The sequence below is a fragment of the Dreissena polymorpha genome, chromosome 4 (assembly GCF_020536995.1).
Source record: "Dreissena polymorpha isolate Duluth1 chromosome 4, UMN_Dpol_1.0, whole genome shotgun sequence".
NCBI classification, from domain to species: domain Eukaryota; kingdom Metazoa; phylum Mollusca; class Bivalvia; order Myida; family Dreissenidae; genus Dreissena; species Dreissena polymorpha.
This window is the reverse complement of record NC_068358.1, coordinates 65,032,596-65,057,126: the sequence shown is the minus strand read 5'-3', so window position 1 is coordinate 65,057,126 and position 24,531 is coordinate 65,032,596. Positions and strand designations below refer to the sequence as shown.

Sequence of the window (24,531 nt, the reverse complement as noted above, 5' to 3'; positions counted from 1 at the left end):
TGTTGAGCAATTGACAATCATTTCAACAATTCATGATCAGTCACAATTCACAAATGGAACAATGAATCATTAGTTATTAAAAAGCAGCATATACGATAGTTAAGAACATTGCACTTCATTAATTTCAACACCTTCTCTTGGATACAAAGTTTGAGTTTACCGTGCAGTATCATATATTGACTTTCCTTGAAATAATTATGTTCATGGAAGTTGTGTTTTTAAAATCAATAATATATAATTAAACTGGTTTTAACACTACAAAAAAGACACGAAAATAACATGTCATCCAAAATATTTTCATCCGGATATATGGTCACTTTGGACATATTTAAATAAAACCCGACTTTTTTCAGTTTATAAGAAAAACATTCATAACACTAGTTCTTACTTCAATGCCTTTGTAAGCAGTCACCATTTGACCTAAAATGGCACTAAATGACAGGGTTTTATCTCATGTTTACTAGATGTTGATGTTGTTGTTGGTCACAGCCAAACGGCCGCAGTAATCTCCACTGGTAAACGTCATATGTTCAGTTTTGTGACCCCCGGGGCCGGGTCAAATTTGAGCCCAGGGGAATAATTTGAACAAATTTGGTAGAGGACTATTAGATATCACTACATACCAAATTTAGTAGCCCTAGGCTCTATAATTAAAAACAAGAAGATTTTTAAAGTTTGCACAAAATAGGCCTTATTTAAGCATATGTTCATTTTTGTGACCCCTGGGGCAAAGTCAAATTTGTTCCTAGGGGCATAATTTGAACAAACTAAGTAGAGAACTATAAGATGTCACTACTTACCGAATTTGGTAGAAATAGGCCCAATGGTTATGGACAAGAAGATTTTTATAGTTTGCACAAAATGGGCCAAATATAAGCATATGTTCAATTTTGTGACCCCTGGGGAAAGGTCAAATTTGAACCCAGGCGCTTAATTTGAACGAACTTGGTAGAGGACTATAAGATGTCATTACATACCAAATTTGGTAGCCCTATGCCATACAGTTATGGACAAGAAGATTTTTAAAGTTTGCACAAAATAGGCCTTATATAAGCAAATTTTCGATTTTTTGACCCCCCCAGGGCAGGGTCAAATTTGACCCCAGGGGCATAATTTGAACAAACTTGGTAGAGGACTATTAGATGTCACTACATACCAAATTTGGTAGCCCTAGGCCCAATAGTTATGGACGAGAAGATTTGTAAAGTTTGCACAAAATAGGCCTTATATAAGCAAATTTTCAATTTTTTGACCCCCCCGGGGCAAAGTCAAATTTGACCCCAGGGGCATAATTTGAACAAACTTGGTAGAGTACTATAAGATGTCACTACATACCAAATTTGGTAGCCCTTGGCCCAATGGTTATGGACAAGAAGATTTTTAAAGTTTTCACAAAATAGGCCTTATATAAGGCCTTATATGTTCAGTTTTTTGACCCCCCGGGGCAGGGTCAAATTTGACCCCAGGGGCATAATTTGAACAAACTTGATAGAGGATTATAAGATGTCACTACATACAAAATTTGGTAGCCCTAGGCCCAATGGTTATTGACAAGAAGATTTTTAAAGTTTGCACAAAATAGGCCTTATATAAGCAAATTTCAATTTTTTGACCCCCCGGGGCAGGGTCAAATTTGACCCCAGGGGCATAATTTGAACAAATTTGAAAGAGGTTCACCACAGGAACATTCCTGAAAAATTTCATCAGATTTGGACCAGTAGTTTAGGAGAAGAAGATGTTTAAAGAAAAAAATAACGCACAGACGCACGCACGGACGGACACACGACGGACACAGGACCATGACATAAGACCCCTGGCCAGTGGAGCTAAAAACAAGAGATGTGTTTGTCAGAAACACAATGCCCCCTATTGTGCCACTTTGATTTTTTTTTTTATCCCCACGCTTTTTGAAAAAAAGGTGGGGATATTGTGGTTATCTCCGCCGTCCGTCCGTCCGTCCGTCCGTCTGTCTGTCTGTCTGTCCGTCCGTCCTGGCCACTATCTCCTCCTACACTAAAAGCACTAGAACCTTGAAACTTACACACATGGTAGCTATGAGCATATGTGCGACCCTGCACTATTTGGAATTTTGATCTGACCCCTGGGTCAAAAGTTATAGCGGTTGGGGTGGGGCCGCGTCAGAAATTATCACTCATTTTTTTAGGTTATTTTACATTTACTTCTTTATTTCTACACCGATTCACTTCAAATTGATACTGGACCTCTCTTATGACAAAACGGTCAATCTCAACCCTGGGGCGCCCCGCCCACATAGGCCACACCCACCAAAAATTTCCATTTACTATAATTTTTTCATTTCTACACGGATTCACTTCAAATTGATACTGAACTTTTGTTATGACATTAGGGTCAATCTCAACTATGCATGGCCCCAATCCCAACCCTGGGGCGCCCGCCCACATAGGCCACACCCACCAAAAAATTCCATTTACTATAATTTTTTCATTTCTACACGGATTCACTTCAAATGGATACTGAACTTCTCTTATGACATTAGGGTCAATCTCAACTATGCATGGCCCCATAACCAACCCTGGGGCCCCGCCCACATAGACCACACCCACCCAAAATTGCCTTTACTATAATTTCTTCATTTCTACACCGATTCACTTCAAATTGATATTGAACTTCTCTTATGACAATACAGTCAATCTCAACTATGCATGGCCCCATTACCAACCCTGGGGCGCCCCGCCCACATAGACCACACCCACCCAAAATTGCCTTTTACTATAATTTCTTCATTTCTACACCGATTCACTTCAAATTGATACTGAACCTCTCTTATGACAATATGGTCAATCTCAACTATGCATGGACCCATTACCAACCCTGGGGCCCCGCCCACATAGACCACACCCACCCAAAATTGCCTTTTACTTTAATTTCTTCATTTCTACACCGATTCACTTCAAATTGATACTGAACCTCTCTTATGACAATACGGTCAATCTCAACTATGCATGGCCCCATTACCAACCCTGGGGCCCCGCCCACATAGACCACACCCACCCAAAATTGCCTTTTACTATAATTTCTTCTTTTCTACACCGATTCACTTCAAATTGATACTGAACGTCTCTTATGACAATACGGTCAATCTCAACTATGCATGGCACAATTACCAACCCTGGGGCGCCCTGCCCACATATGTCACACCCACCCAAAATTGCCTTTTACTATAACTTCTTCATTTCTACACCAATTCACTTCTAATTGATGATGAACTTCTCTTATTACAATACGGTCAATCTCAGCTATGCATGGCCCCATTACCAACCCTGGGGCACACCTAGGTCAAACATTCGGCGTGGGGATACGCGTCGGCCTCTGCCGCGCCATTTCTAGTTTTTTTTTACCTTTGACCTTGAAGGATGACCTTGACCTTGAACTTCCACCACTCAAAATGTGCAGCTTTATGAGAACGCCGCTTTGAAATTATTTTTTTTGACCTTTGACCTTGAAGGATGACCTTGACCTTGATCTTCCACCACTCAAAATGTGCAGCTTCATGATAACGCCGCTTTGAAATTAATTTTTTGACCTTTAAACTTGAAGGATGACCTTGAAGAATGACCTTGACCTTGAACTTCCACCACTCAAAATGTGCAGCTTCATAAGAACGCCGCTTTGAATATTTTTTTTTGACCTTTGACCTGGAAGGATGACCTTGACCTTGAAGGATGACCTTGACCTTGAACTTCCACCACTCAAAATGTGCAGCTTCACGAGAACGCCGCTTTGAAATTAAAAAAAAAAAATTTGACCTTGAAGGATGACCTTGACCTTGAACTTCCACCACTCAAAATGTGAAGCTTCATGATAACGCCACTTTGAATTTTTATAATTTTTTTTTACCTTTGACCATGAAGGATGACCTTGACCTTGGAGGATGACCTTGACCTTGAACTTCCACCACTCAAAATGTGCAGCTTCATGATAACGCCGATTTGAAATTATTTTTTTACCTTTGACCTTGAAGGATGACCTTGACCTTGAAGGATGACCTTGACCTTGAACTTCCACCACTCAAAATGTGCATCTTTATGAGAAGGCCGCTTTGAAAGTTTTTTTGTTTTTTTTTACCTTGAAGGATGACCTTGACCTTGAACTTCCACCACTCAAAATGTGCAGCTTCATGAGATACACATGCATGCCAAATATCAAGTTGCTATCTTCAATATAAAAAAAGTTATGGCCAATGTTAAAGTTTTCGGACGGACAGACACCATATATTTGACATTTGACCTTGAAGGATGACCTTGACCTTCACCTTTCACCACTCAAAATGTTCAGCTCCATGAGATACACATGCATGCCAAATATCAAGTTGCTATCTTCAAAAGTGAAATAGTTATGGCCAATGTTAAAGTTTTTTTCAGATGAACGGACAGACTGACTGACATACTGACAGACAGTTCAACTGCCATATGCCACCCTACTGGGGGCATAAAAATCATTTTTTTGGGGTGGGGGGTGGGGGTATAGTGTGAGGGTGTGGTGGTCATTTATTAGATGATCTTTAATTAAAAAAAAATAATCGGGGGGGGGGGGGGGGGGGGCGGGGGGGATGCTTTGGGTTGAGTCTATTTTGGTATGTCAGGTAAGAGTTGTTTTGTCATAGTATCAATTGAATCTAATCATAAATAAAGAAGTTAAGGCAATTTTAGCAAAATTTAATAATTTGACCTTGAGAGTCAAGGTCATTCAAAGGTCAAGGTAAAATTCAACTTGCCAGGTACAGTACCCTCATGATAGCATGAAAGTATTTGAAGTTTAAAAGCAATAGCCTTGATACTTAAGAAGTAAAGTGGATCTAAACACAAAATGTAACCATATATTCAAAGTTACTAAGTCAAAAAAGGGCCATAATTCCGTAAAAATGACAACCAGAGTTATGCAACTTGTCCTTTACTGTCCCCTTATGATAGTTTGCGAGTGTTCCAAGTATGAAAGCAATATCTATGATACTTTAGGGGTAAAGTGGACCAAAACACAAAACTTAACCAATTAACAAACTTAACATAATTCTGTCAAAATGCAAGCCAGAGTTATCTAACTTTGCCTGCCCAGTCCCCTCATGATAGTAAGTAAGTGTACCAAGTTTGAATGCAATAGCTTTGATACTTTATGAGAAAAGTGGATCTAAACACAAAACTTAACCGGACGCCGACACAGACGCCGACGCCAAGGTGATGAAAATTGCTCATAATTTAAAAAAAATAAAAATAGATGAGCTAAAAATGGCTACTTTAAGAGAAAAACAGGAAAATTGTCCTCTTGAATTTAGAGCATTCTACAGAAGCTAACAACAACAGATCAACATTTTATTTCCTAGAAACGTAAAGCTTTTAAAAACTTTGACCAACTTCAGCTGCTGATCCCAGATTAAACAATTACATATTAAATAAATGAGCTAGAAGAGTATAGCTGTAAAGTATTATTATGATTGTTCATAAACTTCTGGGGCAACTTTCTACAAAACCAAAGGGGTGGGCCATAGGCAGCACCAAAGTAACCTTTAACGCTGGAACAACAATTGGGATATTGATTATCTTTTGCAGCCATTTAATGCAGTGTGTAAAGGATAAGTACAGTATTATCAAAGAAAAATATAAAAGGAACATCAATCTTTACTGCAAATTGTAATCATGTTTACTATTATATCAATAACACGGGTTTGCTTTCTTTCCTTAGACTGATTTCTGACAGAAGAAGAATCATAAACTAGAATGATTTTATCACAAGCATACACATTGTAGAACCAGAGCTTGTTTTTCCCTTTCGAAAAAGTACCTGTACTGCACCAATTAAGAAACATTTGCGCAAATTTTTTTTTGGGAATCATGGGTGTTTTTAAATGCTTAGTACTTAATTGCAAAAACCTATATAAATATTCTTTTACATGCACTTTGCTGAAATGTTCAGTTTCAGTGCTCATTGTGTTTGTTCCCTTTGCACGTGATGATGCGCTTGGAAAGAAACTTTCATTCCTTTTGGGCATTACTCGGATGGCAATTTTTGTGAATTTTTTCTCGATTGGAAATGTGCCTTTTACAGGTACTTTATAAAGAAAGAAGAAAATCACTGTGAACAACACTGTCACCATGAAGAGCAAGCAGGTTGCATCCACATCAGTTACTATGGTAACTTTAGTACCTGATATTCAGTGGTGACCATAGAAGCGGCAGTGGATGAGGTAGGGGGCATCACTCTCACCCGCTTGGCTGGAGGCTGCTGGCCATGTGTAGAAGCTGCATCATTCATCGTCTATAATCATACAAGTCAGCAATGTTTATGCAACATGTTAAGACATTTCATGAGTATGTCATAAATGTCTTAATTTTACAGATTTAAACAACAGGAACTAAACTAAGGCTCTAAAATGTTAAAGTAAAGCAAGAGGATTCTTTGTTTGGACAAAAAACTTTGTAAAGAATTAATATCTGAAGTGACACACTAAATATCAAAGCAGAGCTCCAGATAAAAATTTGGTCAAATTCTTATTTACTCCCTATTTCGAAAATTAATTCTTATTTTACCCCCTATTTATAAAATTAATTCTAAACACTATATTACCAAATAATTTTTATGCTTTGTTTTTGACACATCAACAATCCAACATTTTGGTTTATAGTCTTGGAAAAGCCTGGCTTTCTTTTCCATTTCTTGCTTTCCCATAATCGGACAGCTTTTTCTGGCTCAAAAGACCTCACATCTATCTTGCTCATCTTGCTTTTTTTGCCTTCAACGCTTCGATACACCGCTTCGGTCGGCCATTTTGATTTTTTTTTATTTAAAACAGTCAATGACACTTCGGCTTAGGTCATAATGGCATTTTGGTCGCCGTCAAAAATACATATTTAACATTTAATTTTAATGACATTTTGAATAGGTATATATAGGTATATTGTATATTACTTGTGTATAAAAATTTCGATAAGTGTAATTAAAAAGGTACAATAAACAGTAATGACTCGCCTGTAATACCAGGAAAACAGAATCGAGACTGTTTGGCCTTTCGACCGTTCTTAAGTGTGGCCCTTCCTCACAGCAAAGTGACGTTGACTTAAAGTTGTAAGTTTTAATTGAGCGCCTCGACGAGTCAGAACTGGGATGAAATGTTTACCATATATAATTTGCTACTGGAAGTTTTACGCACGTTCCAAAATGTCGAATTCGTGTTTTATTTTTTCAATGCGTAACTTTACGCAAAGATTTTAAATCTAAATCGTTATTTAAGAAATTTTATTCGTTTTTACGCCTTTACGCATGTTATCTGGAGCACTGTATCAAAGCTCTATACCTGTTTGTTGCACAGTAGAATTTTCAAGTCATTAATTTTATATCAGTCCATTTAATAGATGTGACCCCTGGGGCATGGTAGCTTCAACCCCTAAAGATAGATTTGAAACAATTTTGTAGAGGACCTTTACATAATGCTACAAACTAAATATGAAATCCATCTGCTTTGATATTTCAGACAATATTTTTTCAACAAAATTCCCTATGTAAGTCAATGTGAAACTTGTGACCCCTAGGGATGTGGCCATTTTCGACCCCAGGGGCAAGTTTGGAGCTAAGATTGTAGAGTTCCTCTAGATGATGCTAAATGTCATATATGAAGCCAGGGCTTTGTGGTTTCAGACAGGAAGATTAAAAAAGGTTTTCCTGTTATAAGTCAATATAAAACTAGTGACCATATAACAGGAGGCTACTTTTGACCCCAGGGGCAAGATTGGAATAAACATTGCAGGGAACCTCTAGATGATGCTACATGCAAAATATGAATGTCTTCGACGATGTGGTTTGCAATAAAAAGGTTTGCAAAGATTTTCCAGGTATAAGGCCACATAAAACTAATGATCATAGAGGTGAGGCCACTTTTGTCCTCAAAGGCATAACTCAAACAAATTTTGTAGATGACCTCTTGATGAGGGTAAATACCAAATAGGGAAGCCATTTTTTAAAGTTATTTTGCTTTATTTATATATTTTAAACTAATGACCCGTAAGGAATTGCCAGGTTTGACTCCTGAGGCATGTCCAGGTTTGACCCCAGTGGCAGGATTTGAGCAAACATAGTAGAGGACCTATAGATGATGATACATACTACATATGTTAGCCCTGGGTTTGTAATTTCAGACAAAAAGGATTTCAAAAGAAAGTCTTCCCTTCTGTTTAAAACTGGTGACTCCAATGACTAGGCCAGTTTTTATACCAGGGGCATCATTTTTACAAACTTTGTAGAGGTCTTCAATACAATGTTACATACAAAATAGCAAACCTCTGAGCTTTGCAGTTTCGAAGAATTTTCATTTTCATAACCCCAATAAATCAACAACGGGAATTATTTGAACACTTGCCTTGGAGGACAACTTTCTCCCCAAGACCAACATGGTAGATAACCACCATATTATGTTACATGACAAAAACCAAACCTGGGTCTCACTGATTCAGAGATTATTATTATATTTTCTTTAAACAACTTTATAAAACATATGAAAACAAGGGGGCATGATTCGAACAAACTTTGTAGGGGACCACTATTAGATGATATATATTAGTGTTCTTTTTCAGCACATATGTTCATGAATTAGGAACAAAAATAAAAAAACTGTCATAATTTTAAAACCATCATTACTTAATGTGAATGGCACAAGTCCTTTCAGTATCACTTTCCTGATCGTGTCATGCCAAAATCTGTTGTACTATAAAAATAAATTTGTGAGGGAGAGTATACTTGTTTGCACATGCTCAGGCATTATTTTAGAACATGACACTAGAGTTCTCCCAACATTGGGGAATTAACAGCTGTTAACATTTCTCAATCAAAGCGCTGAAGGCACTGAAGTTGTTCGCTATTGCATAATAGACGCAATTCATATTTCAAAATTAATCACAAGTTTGAAATGAACACACGCCATTCACATTTATGAAGAGTGTGTCATAACGCACGGGTCGAGCTTTGTGTGCACTTTTTATCATCCTATTTATTTCATAGAGATAACTTAGACAAAATAAAAACAACATGGCCTTTTTTGGACGTTCTGAAAGCATAGAAAGTATGATGAAAATGGCAGTGAGAACTGAATATAAAGACAATTTGCATTCACCATCATATTAAATGAATATTGTTGGAATATCAAACACCTATCTCACTAAGAATATAATTTCATGATAAAAATTCACTTTACAAAACTTTTGATTTTTGACACCATATACTAATTCAAAATACGCAAGAAGATCACTGATGAAAATAAATAATAAATCTGCGAGCAATACTTTTTACTCACAAATTAGGGAGTCATCAAGACAGCCCTGTTGACCCGTACATTGTTGTTTATGCATTACTTGTAACCCTAGCAGTTCACATGGTGTCAACAAGTCTTACCTAAACATAGGTATAGAGCACTCATGTGCTTTTTCGGCGTAGCTGTTATGCTCAGCTTTTCATCTTAATGACTTTTACATAACGCCAGCAGACACGCATGAATATTTTCGAATATTTCATAGGCTGATTCGAGATAAAACCTCTGAACTTTGGCTACATCACTGAGTCTGTGCTCAGTGCAAAGGATGTAGCACTGTTCAGTGTAAGGAATTCCGACTAGTCTCTGAATGTTCAAACGACACAAATTGTGGCCCAGTTACAATTACGCGTTAAAATCTATTTCGCAGAATTTCAGTTTTGCTTTCAAGATGAGAAAACAATCATTACCAAAATAGTAGTGTCACGATAAGAAGAAAATCGTTTAATTACCCAACCACAATGTTTGCCGTACTCCTTCAGCACGCCTGGAAATGGTTCCTGAATGCCTGGATAGGCTGTCCTTATTTACAAGTTTGCTATTTTGAATTCAATTTTGTATCGAAAAGCATTGTGCTCAAATGTGCCATTTATAATTTGCAATGAGATTTTTAATGACCCTCGTCATGCGAAGTGGGTCTTATTCCATATGCGCCCATCATATATATATATAGCCCACTCAGCCTGCTCATCTCTCAGTCTGGTCTGGAGATACACAATGAGACCATAACATATTGAGTGATTTTATAGCGAACAGCAAAGCCTCTGACCAGACTGCGCAAATGCACATGTTGAGTTTAAGAAACGCTGGTCGAAATGCATAAGACCCATTTTCGCATGACGCGTCTATGAAAGTGTGACTTAAATGTGTCGAAAGAAAACTGCGTTTAAATCAAACATTAACATACGATTTATTTCGATGGTGAAGAAATATACTCATAGTAAGGCATGTGAAGACACATATGATGTGCACTCCCGTAGTATATTTTTTATCTCCTTACACTAATGTGTGGTCTGACACTCATTCGCGTTGCAACGCTTTATAATTTTTCAGGTTTTCAAATCGTCAAAATATGCATATAATGGATATTTTAGGGCAAGGTAAATTTTCAGTATTACTATTTCCTCACAAATATCATAACTAAAACGAAAATTTGCAAATCTGAAACAACTTTTTTAAATTGTGTCAATTTACCAAAATGTGAAAAGGCCACTCCAAATTGATTTGTTGGTTGTCGGATTTGCCGCACCTATTTTGTCAAAATGGAAAAAAAAAAATTACCACTCGCACTCATTTTTGTGTCCTTCTGTAACCATAGCGCATGTGTTTTTTTTAATTTGTGAAAAAAAGAGAAAAAAGAAATCTTGCAGAAACGATTTTGACGCTGAATATGAATGCCAAATAGTGTTTCGTAACCTTTTTGATTGATAACTGTAGTCGCTCGAATATTCGATCAAGACGACCAGAAAAATGGCTTCCTGCGTGACCGTTTTAACAAATTGCGGTGAAAAGTTGCTGCAGCCAACGCTTATAAATATAAACACATTTGCTTTGTTCTGTGACTTATTTAAATGTGTTTGTTCACGTTCGAACATGCAACTATCAGCAGATACCGTTGAAGCATGTTCAATTTAACAACATCGGGAAACATGACGTAAGTTTTTTATGCATTTTCTTCATTAAATGGGCATATGGACGGTATTTCCCTATATGTAGGCAAATTTTTCCTATAAAACAATTTTAAGTGAACAAAAAATAAACATAAAATCATTAAAGGCTGGTTCTAAAAGAGTCACAGGGACAATGTTTTAGAAGTATTTAAATACATGGTTGACTGAACATGTTTCACAGCTAGGTCCGTGTATTTTAGAAACATCAAAAAAGTTCTTTGTAATGTATACATTTATATAAGAAAAAAATACAATACCGTACTAGCCATCGATATGCCCCTTTAAAAATAAGTTATCGATAATGGATTATATGCATGGTCTTTTTCCGACTGTATGTCATTATCATTTTGATGATTGTCCCTCTTCAAGTGCTATTGCAACATGGTATACCTTTTCACAGCTTGCAACATGGTATAACGTTTCACAGCTTTACTATTAAAAACTTCAAAAAACTATAAGCAGCAGTAGGTAGACATGTGTCCCTCATTTCAATGATATGGTTATATTTTGTGGTCAAAGGTAATATGCAACATCGACCTCATATCGTTTAACGTCAATTTGCTGTGGCATTGTTCCGACATTAAATCATATCGGAAGCTTTAACGGCTGCAAATTCATATAACAGCGCAGAATCTTCATGGAAGAGTTATTCAATATATAACTATAAACATTATTTTACAAATTGCATTAGAAAATGTTAAATTAAAACTTACAAGTAATCCTATCCCTGATATGAAAACACTAGCTTTAGACTTGTGTTCTACATTTTAAAGTTTAAGTGCTGAAACCTAATTTTAGTGCATTTTTATTTGAAAAGTATGTAACTCATAGATATATTATTGCTTGTTTGTAAAAAGATTCTTTTCTTTGTATAAGAATTGATTTGAATGTAAACTTTAGCTGTTTAAACCTGTATCTCTTGTTAATGCAAGATTTTTCTATCGAAATGTGATTTTTTTTTTATTCTTCGCTCGAAAATTTTCCTGTTTTCAAAAAATATATTTGTTGTTTTTTTCGCTCGCCTCTTCAACTTTTTTTTTTTAAATCTGTAGACCAACAAATCAATTTAGAGTGGCCAAAGGCCCCTTTAAAACAATTGTGTCATCATTAAACCTTCATTTTTTTCAATCCACTGTTAAAAAATATTCCTTGCTTTAATTCGTTAAATTTGATGCACACAACTTATTTATAATCATATGCCCACATGTCATTTTATTTAGACTAAATAATAAACAAAATAAAGGTTGTTTATTTTAGTATTTTGTATAAAATAGTGTGATGCTTGAAAAATATGCTTGGATTTTTTTCAAACTGAGTACAAAATCTTTCAAAGAATGACAGGGAGAAGTGATCTGTTGAGAGTAAAAAATGAGGACCCAAGGAACCTTGTGCTTTGACATCACATAAAATGTCTGTGCATGCAACAGGTGTATCTAAACAGTGTTGATATGAGCTTCATTGATCAGATGGGGTGTTATTCCAATAACGAGTGCATGAAATTAAAACAACTTTTGACACCTTGCTGGCAGCACCAGAAGCTCCTTTGTCCTCTTCATCATCGGTGAGAAATTCTCGCTTTGGGTATGGAATTGCAAAGTTTTCGAATACACTGAAATAAAGAATAACAAACTTTGCAAATGAAAGAAACAAAGTGCAACATTTTCATCTACCAGAGGTCTTTGACCTTGCCTTTTACACTTTTGAACCCATCAAACATGTTAAAAAATGTAATGAGCACGTTTTATGATTTTTAGGCCACATGTTGCATCTAGAATTTTCACATCCTTCGTATTTTTATATTAATGACCTAGGTTTTGACACAAGATGATCAACTTTTGAACTCATACATTATCACTGAATTAAAGCCTCTGAGGTTATTTTAAAACAGGAGGGTAAATACTGTAAATCACTTACCTGTGACCCAAGGAAAAGAAATAATCTGAGCACTAGTGGTCACAATATCTCACTTTAGAAATAAAGTTTCATTCTAAATTGAGTGAGTAGAAATTTAAATTTGATGCAGACAAGACACCTGAATGAAAGCTTTACATTTCAAAGTGTAAAAATCCTTTAATTGTGAAAACAACAACTGACATAAGGCAAAATTTGAATAAAATCCTTGAGAAACTAGAACCTATAAAAAATTAAATGTAATATTCCTATTTTTTAATAGAAAATGGCCCTACATGTTCAGAATTTAAAAAAAAATGATGGAATACACATAAACATTACTCCGGAAAATGTATAATATTGTTAAAAGCAAGATCAGATCAATAGGTTTGAATGATGACACATTTAGATTTCAAGTTATAATACCTTGTTTACTGTAAATTAGATGTATGAAGCTGTGCTATGCTTTTTTCAAGTCACGAAACAAATCGTTCATCTATTTGTCTACGTCATTAAGTGGCTATTTGTATTATCTTTTTAGCAAAGTTGAACTTGACCCCAACAACCCCATTTGCAATCTCAAACATTTGTTCCTAAATGGTGTAGTGGATATGGTGTCTGCCTAGCTATCTGGAGGTCATGGGTTCCATCCCCACCGTGCGACCGTTCTTTAGATCCCCCCCATAAACACCTTGTACTAGTTATATCCAGGAAACAGACTCCAGAGCGATTCAATAAGCCTTAGGCTTTCAATGCGATCCAGCTAAAATAAATAAGTTTAAACTAATCTATAAATGGAATTTAATTATAGTTATATTTTTTAGTTGCTCTGCATAAACCACATATCTATATTAACTAATAATGTCCTTGACCTTGATCTCTTACACAAAATTCACTAACAGACTCTCACTTAATTGCTTAGGTTTTGAGAGAAACATTGACCTTCAACATCAGGGTACCAAATTAAGTCCCATAGCCTGATGTTTCCAAGACTTATATTGTCCAATTTTAAACTTGTAATATAAGTTGATATTATGACTTCATTACCTCTACATTTTACTTGTAGGCTGTAGCCAATTCTAATATAGTAAACTTCTAGTTGTAATCAAATAACCTTTATTATGCCCCCCCCTTTGAAGAAGAGGGGGTATATTGTTTTGCACATGTCGGTCGGTCCGTCCGTCCACCAGATGGTTTCCAGATGATAACTCAAGAATGCTTAGGCCTAGGATCAAGAAACTTCATAGGTACATTGATCATGACTGGCAGATAACCCCTATTGATTTTCAGGTCACTAGGTCAAAGGTCAAGGTCACAGTGACTCGAAACAGTAAAATGGTGTCCTGATGATAACTCAAAAATGCTTAGGCCTAGGATCATGAAACTTCATAGGTACATTGATCATGACTGGCAGATGACCCCTATTAATTTTCAGGTCACTAGGTCAAAGGTCAAGGTCACAGTGACAAAAAAGTATTCACACAATGGCTGCCACTACAACTGACAGCCCATATGGGGGAATGCATGTTTTACAAAAAGCCCTTGGTATAAAATTATATTCACATTCAAGATATCAGTTTTTCTTTTTTTTTAAACTCTTATCCCCATTTTCCAAAGTACGTAGCCACCACATCCTTGCAATAATCCCACACAAGGTTTCAGTAACTTCATCACAAACTGAAGAAACAGTTTAAAAAACAAGCTTTCATCAGCAATAGCAACCGCTTGGTACAAAACCTGTCACAAATATAGCCTATTTGAGTTATACAGTCCATATTAGATCAAGGTCAAAGTTAGGCCTGGTAATATGCGTGGAAAGTAAATGGTCACAATAACTGAGTTGGTGCTTGCGCTGAAATCCACTGACCCAGTTAAAGACAGAGACACTCATTATATGCCTTCTTAGTCCAGTTGCCCGGAAGTTTTACACATACATTATTTTAAATAATTTGAAAGGTGACCAAATATAAAATAAGTAAATCAGTTATCTTGTGTGTACAGGAATTAATGACTTACTCGCCAGTAGGTTTTGGCTCTTCTAAGAAGTATGGATCCATCATTGCCTGCTCTGAAGTGATCCTTCTTGTGGGGTCCATTGTCAGTAATTTTTGAAGCTGAAGTGCAATCACAAATAGATTTACCTCATCATATTACCTGCATGTTTTGTGCGAAATAAGAACAAGTGGGTTATGATTGCTTTAAGGGCTTAAAGGAGTACTGACACAGACTGGTCCTGAACTTTAACTCCTGCAACATGGCCAATATCAGTTAGATTTTTAATGATGTTTGCCTTGCATTTGACAGGTCCATTATGGATATAAGGTATAAATGTAGGCAGTTTAATTACAGATTTTCAATATCAAACCCTGCCTATGCACGGCTGTTAATCACTGGCGCCACCTCTTTTTTGAGATGCATTGATAAATGAGCCAATGCTATTTCCAATGGGGCGCTAAGGACCGAATGCTTAGAAAATTCATGGAAAATTCTAGTTTTATATGTTTTACAACATATATCGTATTATAAAAACAATAGGGCCTGAAAGGCCCAAACTCGCTCACCTGAGATTCAAAGGAACTGACCTGTTCTGTGCAGCCCAAGATGTCATTAGAACAAAATGTTCTTATCAACTTTAATGACAAGTGAACACCCTGGCAGCCACGTTTTTCAACAGACCAGAACCATTTTCATACACATCAAGGATATCATTTAAACAAATATACTGACAAAGTTTCATGAAGATTCATAAGTCCATATAAGGAAAAATGCACCGCCCACTGGTGGCCATGTTTTTCAAGCAACTGGAACCATTTTCAAACTTGTCCAAGATATCATTGGGACAAATCTTCTGACAAAGTTTCAAGATGATCATACAATAAATATGGCTTCTAGAGTGTTAACAAGGTTTTACTATAGCTATATAAGGAAAAATGCCACGCCCCCTTGGCGGCCATTTTTTCCACCAACCGGAACCATTTTTGTACTCATCCAAGATATCATTGGGACTAATCGTCTGACCAAGTTTCATGATGATCGGAAAATAAATGTGGCCTCTAGAGTGTTAACAAGGTTTTACTATAGCAATATAAGGACAAATGCCCTGCCCCCTGGCGGCCATGTATTTCATTCAACCGGCATCATTTTTTAACACGTCCAAGATATTATTGGGATGAATCTTCTAACCAAGTTTCATGAAAATGAGACAATAAATGTGGCCTCTCGAGTGTAAAAAAGATTTTACTATAGCCATATATAGCCAAATAAGGAACAATGCCCCGCCCCTTGGCAGCCATGTTTTTCAAGCAAACGTAACCATTTCCGAACTCATCCAAGATATTATTGAGACCAATCTTGTGACCAAATTTCATGAAGATTGGACAATAAATGTGGCCTCTAGAGTGTTAACAAGGCAAATGTTGACGCTGCACGACGGATGGCACACGATGGGCAAAAGGCAATCACAAAAGCTGGTCATGAGCCCAGAAATATTTTTATCGCCCGGAATTTAGTTTGCGATTCCATGCCAATATCTGGCGGAACATTTTGTACAGGCATGCTTTCCCGGGATAGAATGACATGATGTACATGAATTCTTATTTTCGCATGCTTTACACGAAATGCATGTGGACTGTTAATCTGTTGTCAGAAAAATATAGTGCTACGCAACCTATGCTCCTTATCAAAATGTTGATACCTCATTTGAATGCATAATTAAGCTTTCCAAAGGCCCGGATTAATTGATTGCGCAATATAACAATGGCGGACATTTTCAGTCCAATTTTCAGCTTGTTTGGTCTTGAATTCTTATTTTCTCCATTTTGGCTTAAAAAAAACATGCACATTATACATGGGGCGCATTATACCTGGTAAAATTTGGTATACACTACAGCTCATGAAATATACGCTCATGAATGTAAACTTACCAAATGGAATGATTTTCCTTCTGGTTTTATTTTATGCTTTTCCATATACTTGGTTAAATTGCAATTCACATAACTGAAAAGAAAAAACACAATATATTACTATAAAATTTAATAACAAGAGGTCCCTTATCGCTCAAAAGCTCTAGCACGAAGTTGCTACAGCTTTGAATAAATATGTTTGCCATAATGTTTAAACCACTCAACAGGTTCATTTTCTGTCATATTGATTAAACTCATAAGCTTATTTGTAGTGAGATCAATTTGTGCCAGAACCAGGCTTATACAAACAAGAGGGTCTGCAAGGCCCAAAGTCGCTCACCTGAGATACAAAGGAATTGACCTGCTCAGTGCAGCCCCAAGATATCATTAGAACAAATGTTCTGACCAAGTTTCACGAAGAGTGAACTGTAATGTAACTTTCAGAGTGCTCACAAGGTTTTACTATAGCCATATAAGGCTACATTCCCCAACTCCTGGCTGCCATGTTTTTTATCAGACCGGAACAATTTTCGCACTGATTACAGAATATCATAAAAACAATTGTTCTGACCATGTGTTATGAAGATTGGACAATAAACGTGACAAATAGAGTGTTAACACATTTTTACTATAGCCATTTAAGGAATTGCCCCAGAACCTGGCAGCCATGTTTTTCAACCAACCAGAACCATGTTGAAACTCATTCAAGATATCATTGGGACAAATGTTTTGACTAAGTTTCATTAAGATCAGACAACAAATGTGGCCTCTAGAGTGTTAACAAGGTTTTACTATAGTTATATATAGTAATATAAGGAAAAATGCCCCGCCCCATTGGGGCTATGTTTTTCGAGCTACCGGAACCATTTTCGAACTTGTTCAAGATAGCATTAGAACACATGTTCTGACCCACTTTTAGAGTGGTAACAAGTTTTTACTATAGCAGGGTTCATACAGATTTTCTCTAATAAAATTCTAGCACTTTTTTAGCACTTTTCAAGGGAAAAAAATCCAAATTCAAGCACTTTTTTAGTCCGACCTCTGAAAACTGTATATTATTCTGTGTCCAATACTGACAACATTTTCGCTAAATTGGTCTCTTCTTGCTTAACATTCTATGTGACTTACAACAGTCTGCACTACCCTGCTACAGTAACAACTGCTTAATCAAAAGTAAGATATTTCATTATGATATAGTAATTTACCAAAGGCATTACACATACCAAAACAAAACCTGTTATTTGTATTGAAAATGTATTCTAAATGATTGAGTAAATTCTTGGAGTCAGAGCCGGTTTTTTTACCTTGGAATTTTTGTATCACATGACCCTTCACCGGTCATGTGACTGTGACGTCAGTGCACCAGTGATCAGCTGATGAAGAAGATGTGATATCTTCGAAAATTCCAAGGTAAATAAACCGGCTCTGAGTCCAAGAATTTACTCTTTCATGCATCAACAAGAGCCGAGAAACCTACATGAATGTATTCTAAATGTTCATAACAGATATTCAATTGGTATAATATAGCTTCTGCGCTGATTCCCCCATACTAGCTATCTCTATATCTGTTCTGCATACTTTACAAGATGCTTTGACTTTAGAATGGGCGTTGTCAACAACCCAAGGGTACTTCAAAAGCCACCCTTACTGAAAAATGCACTTATTCGCTGGCATATTTCAACTTGTCAGCACCGTAATGGCATAATGCGTACAAACACAAGAGCTGTCAGAAGACAGCGCGCTCGACTTTTCGAGTGCTTGACAGTATATCATAAGCCATCATGGGGATATTGTCCATATTCAATAATGTCAAGGTAATGGTAATATAGTCATATTCTAACTGGAAGAGGACCATAATTGAAACATATTGATCGCTTATGTTTTAAAGAAGTGGTACATTTAGAAGATTCTGAGTTCAGGTATATTTTCCTCAATCTATTGAACATTTGTAAAGACATAAAACAAACTAATAAGATTATATTTCAAGTTTGATAGCAACAGCTTGGGTGGGATGGTTGGACAGTCTTTCAAAAATAAAATAATAAAAATAAATATTTGTGTTTTTTTTACCATGCAATAGCCTTGATACTTTAGAAGTAAAGTGCATCTAAACAAAAAATTTTAACAAAATATTCAAAGTTACTTAGTAAACAAGAGATGTGTTTGTCAGAAACACAATGCCCCCTATTGCGCCGCTTTGAAGCCATATATTTAACCTTTGACCTTGAAGGATGACCTTGACCTTTCACCACTCAAAATGTGCAGCTCCATAAGATACACATGCATGCCTAGTATCAAGTTGCTATCTTCGATATTGCAAAAGTTATCGCAAAACTTTAACCAAGGTTAAAGTTTTGATGACAGACAGAATGACAGACAGAATGACAGACAGACAGGCCAAAAACAATATACCCCCGATCATTCGATCTGGGGGCATAAAAAGGCCATATTTCCGTCAAAATGCCAACCAGAGTTATGCAACTTGTCCTGTACAGTCCCCTTATGATAGTGAGGCGAGTGTTCAAAGTCTGAAAGCAATAGCTTTAATACTTTAGGAATAAAGTGGACCTAAACACAAAACTTAACCAAATTTTTAATTTTATAAGTGTAAAGAGGGGCATAACTTTAAAAATAATGCTGACAGAGTTATGCACCTTGACCTACACAATTGTCTTGTTGTCATAAAGAAGTATTCCAAGTTTGAGTTAATTATAAAAAACTTTAACCAACGCCGACGCCAGAGCAAGTAGAATAGCTCTCATTTTTCTTCGAAAAGTTGAGCTAAAAAACAAAGAAGACCATTGGCAGAAGATTAGTAGCAGTTGCCTCCCTTACGTTCTAAAACCCATACAGACCCGTACCGATCCAGTGCCTGCCAGTATGAACAGATCAGAACCGTCATAACAGATATATCAGTGGTATAATATAGCTTCTACGCCGATTCCCCCATACTAGCTATCTCTATATCTGTTCTGCATACTTTACAAGATGCTTTGACTTTAAAATCGGCGTTGTCAACAACCCAAGGGTATTTCAAAAGCCACCCTTTCTGAAACCCATACCAACCCGTACCGATCCAGTACCTGCCAGTATGAACAGATCAGAACCGTCATAAAGCGTGAAAAAAAATACGACTTCAGGCTCATGGAAAATATATGAAATTATATATGTTTACCCTTAGTACGTTTTCAAGCACTTTTGAAGCCCAAAATAAGCACTTTTTAAGCATTTTAAAGTTTTTATATGCAAATAGGCACTTATTAAGCACTCCAAAGCCTTTATAAGCACTTTTCAAAGAGAACATTGAAATTCAAGCATTTTTTAAAGTCTGTGCGAACCCTGTATAGCCATATTGGGAAAAATGCCCCGCCCCCTTGTGACCTTGTTTTTAAAGCAACCGTGACCATTTTAAACTCATCCAAGATATAATTGAGACAAAATCTTCTGACCAAATTTCATAAAGATCGGACATTAAATGTTGCCTCTAGAGTGTTAACAAGGCAAATGTTGACGCCACACGACACATGCCGCACAAAGGCGATCACAAAAGCTCAACATAAGCACATTGTACTCAGGTGAGCTAAAAATATGGCCCACAATACTCCCCAGAGTTTGATTTTATATTAAAGGAACTATGTCAACTAAGAAATAAACACACTGCAAGAAAAAGTGTTTTATTGGTATAAAATAACCAGTATAAATATACCATAATGGTATAAAACAACATTTTCGAAGGTTTCTATGTCTTGATATGGTTTCTATGTCTTGATATTACTTGTGAGAAACAGATAAGCAAAATGCACTTTAACATCTGGTGCCAAAAGTGTTAGTCTCCTGAACGAACATTGCATAATGTGTAGTAGCATTGTGATCTATATAATTAACTGAAAAGACTGTGCTTGATTTGATGCACACACAGGGCTCTTGTGTGTCACCTGCATGTTTAGGTAGGTAAAATGAAAGGTGTTGCTCTAATAAATAGGTAATTTTGTGCTTAATTTGAAAACAAGAGGCCCATGAGGGCCTGAATCGCTCTACTGGTATAAACACTGTGCAAGTTTGGAAAGAATAAGATGGAAACTGTGTACTTAATCGCGCAAACAAGGAGAATTTTCTCGAATTCAAGGGGAGATTATTGTGTACTTATTTCTCCAATACTTCTTGAGTTATCATCTGGAAACCATCTGGTGGACGGACATAAAGAGTTATCAAACTTTAACCAAGGTTAAAGTTTTTCATCTGGAAACCATTTTAATATTTCGAGTCACTGTGACCTTGACCTTTGACCTAGTGACCTGAAAATCAATAGGGGTCATCTGCCAGTCATTATCAATGTACCTATGAAGTTTCATGATCCTAGGCCTAAGCATTCTTGAGTTATCATCCGAAAACCGTTTTACTGTTTCAAGTCACTGTGACCTTGACCTTTGACCTAGTGACCTGAAAATCAATAGGGGTCATCTGCCAGTCATGATCAATGTACCTATGAAGTTTCATGATCCTAGGCTTAAGCATTCTTGAGTTATCATCCGGAAACCGTTTTACTGTTTCGAGTCACTGGGACCTTGACCTTTGACTTAGTGACCTGAAAATCAATAGGGGTCATCTGCCAGTCATGATCAATGTACCTATGAAGTTTCATGATCCTAGGCTTAAGCATTCTTGAGTTATCATCCGGAAACCGTTTTACTGTTTCGAGTCACTGTGACCTTGACCTTTGACCTAGTGACCTGAAAATCAATAGGGGTCATCTGCCAGTCATGATCAATGTACCTCTGAATTTTCATGATCCTAGGCCTAAGCGTTCTTGAGTTATCATCCGGAAACCATCTGGTGGACGGACAGACCGACATGTTCAAAACAATATACCCCCTCTTCTTTGAAGGGGGCATAAAAAGGGTTTGAGTCCTCATTGATACAAAGACACTGTGCAAGTTTGCCAACAATTGGATGAAAATTATGGACTTTATCATTAAAAAAATTTTTTTCATTTTTTTCTCAAATTCAAGGGGAGATAATTCTGGACTTATAACTCCGATATTGCTCATTTTCAATAGGGTTTGACTCATCATTCAGATAAAGACACTGTGCAAGTTGGGAAATAATTGGATGAAAACTGTGGAATTTATTGCGTAAACAAGCCTTATTTCACAATTTTTTCAAATTCAAGGGGAGATAATTCTGGCTTTTTACTCTGATGTAACCCATTTTCAATAGGGTTTGAGTCCTCATTAATATAAAGACACTGAACAAGTTTGAAAAGAATCAGATGAAAACTGTGGACTTTATCGCGTAAACAAGAAAAAGTATAACGCACACGCACGCAAGCACGGACGGACGGACAACGGAAACCACGCCATGACATAAGCTCTTCAGGCCTTCGGCCAGTAGAGCTAAAAAGCATAATCACTATAAAAGTTATTTGTGGAACTATATCACGTTATTTTTTATAAATACTTACTATATTTAAATTATTATCAAAGATGTAGTCATAATTATTTATAGCTAGAGCATGTGTATTACATACAATGGTATTAGTAGATATTTTAGGCCCAATATCTATAATGTAAATGAGTTTGCACATTTTCATTATGAAATAAGCTGTTTTAGGCTAGATCACTGTACTACAACAGTCATACCTCAAGTATATTTAAATAGTAAAATACATGTGTGTTTTTCCTTGTACAAACACTAGTTGGGCAAGTCTCTAAAGACTAATGACATTTTTTTGTATGATAGAGTTTAAATGAAAACTCTACATCTTTTACTCCAATATTCTTGCTTGTAATGCTTTTTTACAAGTTAATTACACAATATGATCTTTATGAGTAAATTCTTTGCTATTTTCTTTAATCATTTAAATTTCTATTTCTTTATAGTCCATTAGCAAATATATAGATGTAGCCTTTATGGGGTATTAAATTTCATTCTAGGTCCCTCACAAACACATAATTACCTCAGCATTTGATAATTTAGCTATAAACGTCATATTTAGTATAATACCTCTGTGCATGTCTGGATGTGCTTTTCTATATGTGGACACCAGCCTTGTTGGGGTGTGTTCTGGCGTTAGAAGAAAAGGTACTATTTTGATTTTAATTCTTTTTTTTTTTGCACTGCAATGTTCTGATCCATATGACCATAGTAAATTATGGCATGTTCTAGTTTTATGCTTGATGCTAACATCATTCCCAATCCAAGCCAATAAAACTTGTGTTTAACTGCTTAATCAAGTACTTTTTTACAAGTAATGCATTTTTATTTTAACGATTCTGAGTGATTTTTCACAGGACACATGTGTACAAGAGCTGTTAAATATATATATATATATATATATATATATATATATATATATATATATATATATGTATGAGTGCTAGAAATGGTTGATTTTGAAGTAACCACTTTTTCTAATTTTTTCTTTGTGTTTGCAACATTCTCCTGGCATTTCAAAATGTTATCATGACTGTTTACATGGACTGTCCCACTATGTACCTCACTTTTTTACCAAGAAAATCAACAACAAACAAACAATTAAGTGCTGTTGAAAAGACCTCCCCCCCCCCCACCAACCTGGAAATTTCATATCTTTTTTTAGCTTGCTGCTTTTCAATTCTCAAGATTATGTTTTCAAGGAGGTTTTATTACGTCTAGCCGCATCAACTTACCTCAACACTCGCAAGAAAAACAGACGCATTGCTTATATAACCAGGGTTTTCCCTTCCTTTTATTTGAACAGGCCAAATACAAATTTGAACAGGCCAAGCAAGGCACTCCTGCTAGGGGGGTCCGGGGGCATGCCCCCCCGAAAAATTTTGAAAATCTAGACGCAAAATGGTGCATTTTGGGGGGGTTTTGACAGAAATTTTAGAGATGAAAATTACTTGTTTTTTTGTGTATCACTTATGGAATTTTTCTAATTTTTTAAAAAATTTGTGAGGGGAGTGCCAAATAATTATACTGTGCATAGTGTGCGATGAATTTTGAAACAAGTCAATAACTAAGCTACTGGTTATGCCAAAGCCAGTTCATGAGTTCTTTGACAAAGCTTGGTGGAATGAACTGTTGATAAAGAACCATATCATTGAAAAACATCTGTAATTGGAGAAAACAATTGTCAGATAAACACAATAACATTAATTAATAAACTGAAGAAACATGTTCATTGTTTTTTGTGTTTTTCATTCAATAAACTGACACAATGCATTATGCTGTGTTCTAAAAATATTTGTTCACACCATTATTTTTTTGATAACAGGAGAATGCGGTATTGTGGCATTTACAACAAAAATAAACATTTATTTCTCATCAAGGGGTCGGGTTTAAACACGTGTATTTGGCTAACACAGCATTGCAAACTTAATTCAACTAAAAGTATTGTTTGAATAATTTCTTTCATGCATTTTCATCGAGATTTTCATCAATACAAACCTTTCTGACGTTTTGAAGGCGCTGTCACACTGAAAAAATCTCTCAGGGTTCGTTTCATTTTGAGAAAACCATGTGGTTACGATTTTTGTAGTTATTTGCGTACTCAAAATAATCAGCCAATGAGAAGCGCCGTTTTGTAGTTATTTGCGTACTCAAAATAATCAGCCAATGAGAAGCGCCGTTATAAATTATACTTGTTCGGTAAAACGTACACACGGAAGTATAAAGAACATAAACAAAACGATGTTAAATCGATGTTTTCGCTTGTTTAATTTCGTCTTTTCTTAACTTTAACAATTACATCGAT

At 36.2% G+C, this 24,531-nt stretch overlaps 1 protein-coding gene across 5 annotated transcripts in view; it reads right to left on the bottom strand.

The window, feature by feature from the left end:
* LOC127876286 (cyclin-dependent kinase 8-like) overlaps positions 1–24,531 on the bottom strand; it is a 104,936-nt gene that overhangs the window by 9,439 nt on the left and 70,966 nt on the right. For all 5 annotated transcript variants that reach the window (XM_052421409.1, XM_052421407.1, XM_052421410.1 and 2 more), the window contains 4 exons: positions 16,815–16,887; positions 14,908–15,005; positions 12,520–12,610; positions 6,181–6,291 (listed from right to left, as the gene is read on the bottom strand). In XM_052421409.1, the coding sequence (XP_052277369.1) occupies positions 6,181–6,291; positions 12,520–12,610; positions 14,908–15,005; positions 16,815–16,887 (373 nt within the window). The remainder of the gene's footprint in view (positions 1–6,180; positions 6,292–12,519; positions 12,611–14,907; positions 15,006–16,814; positions 16,888–24,531) is intronic.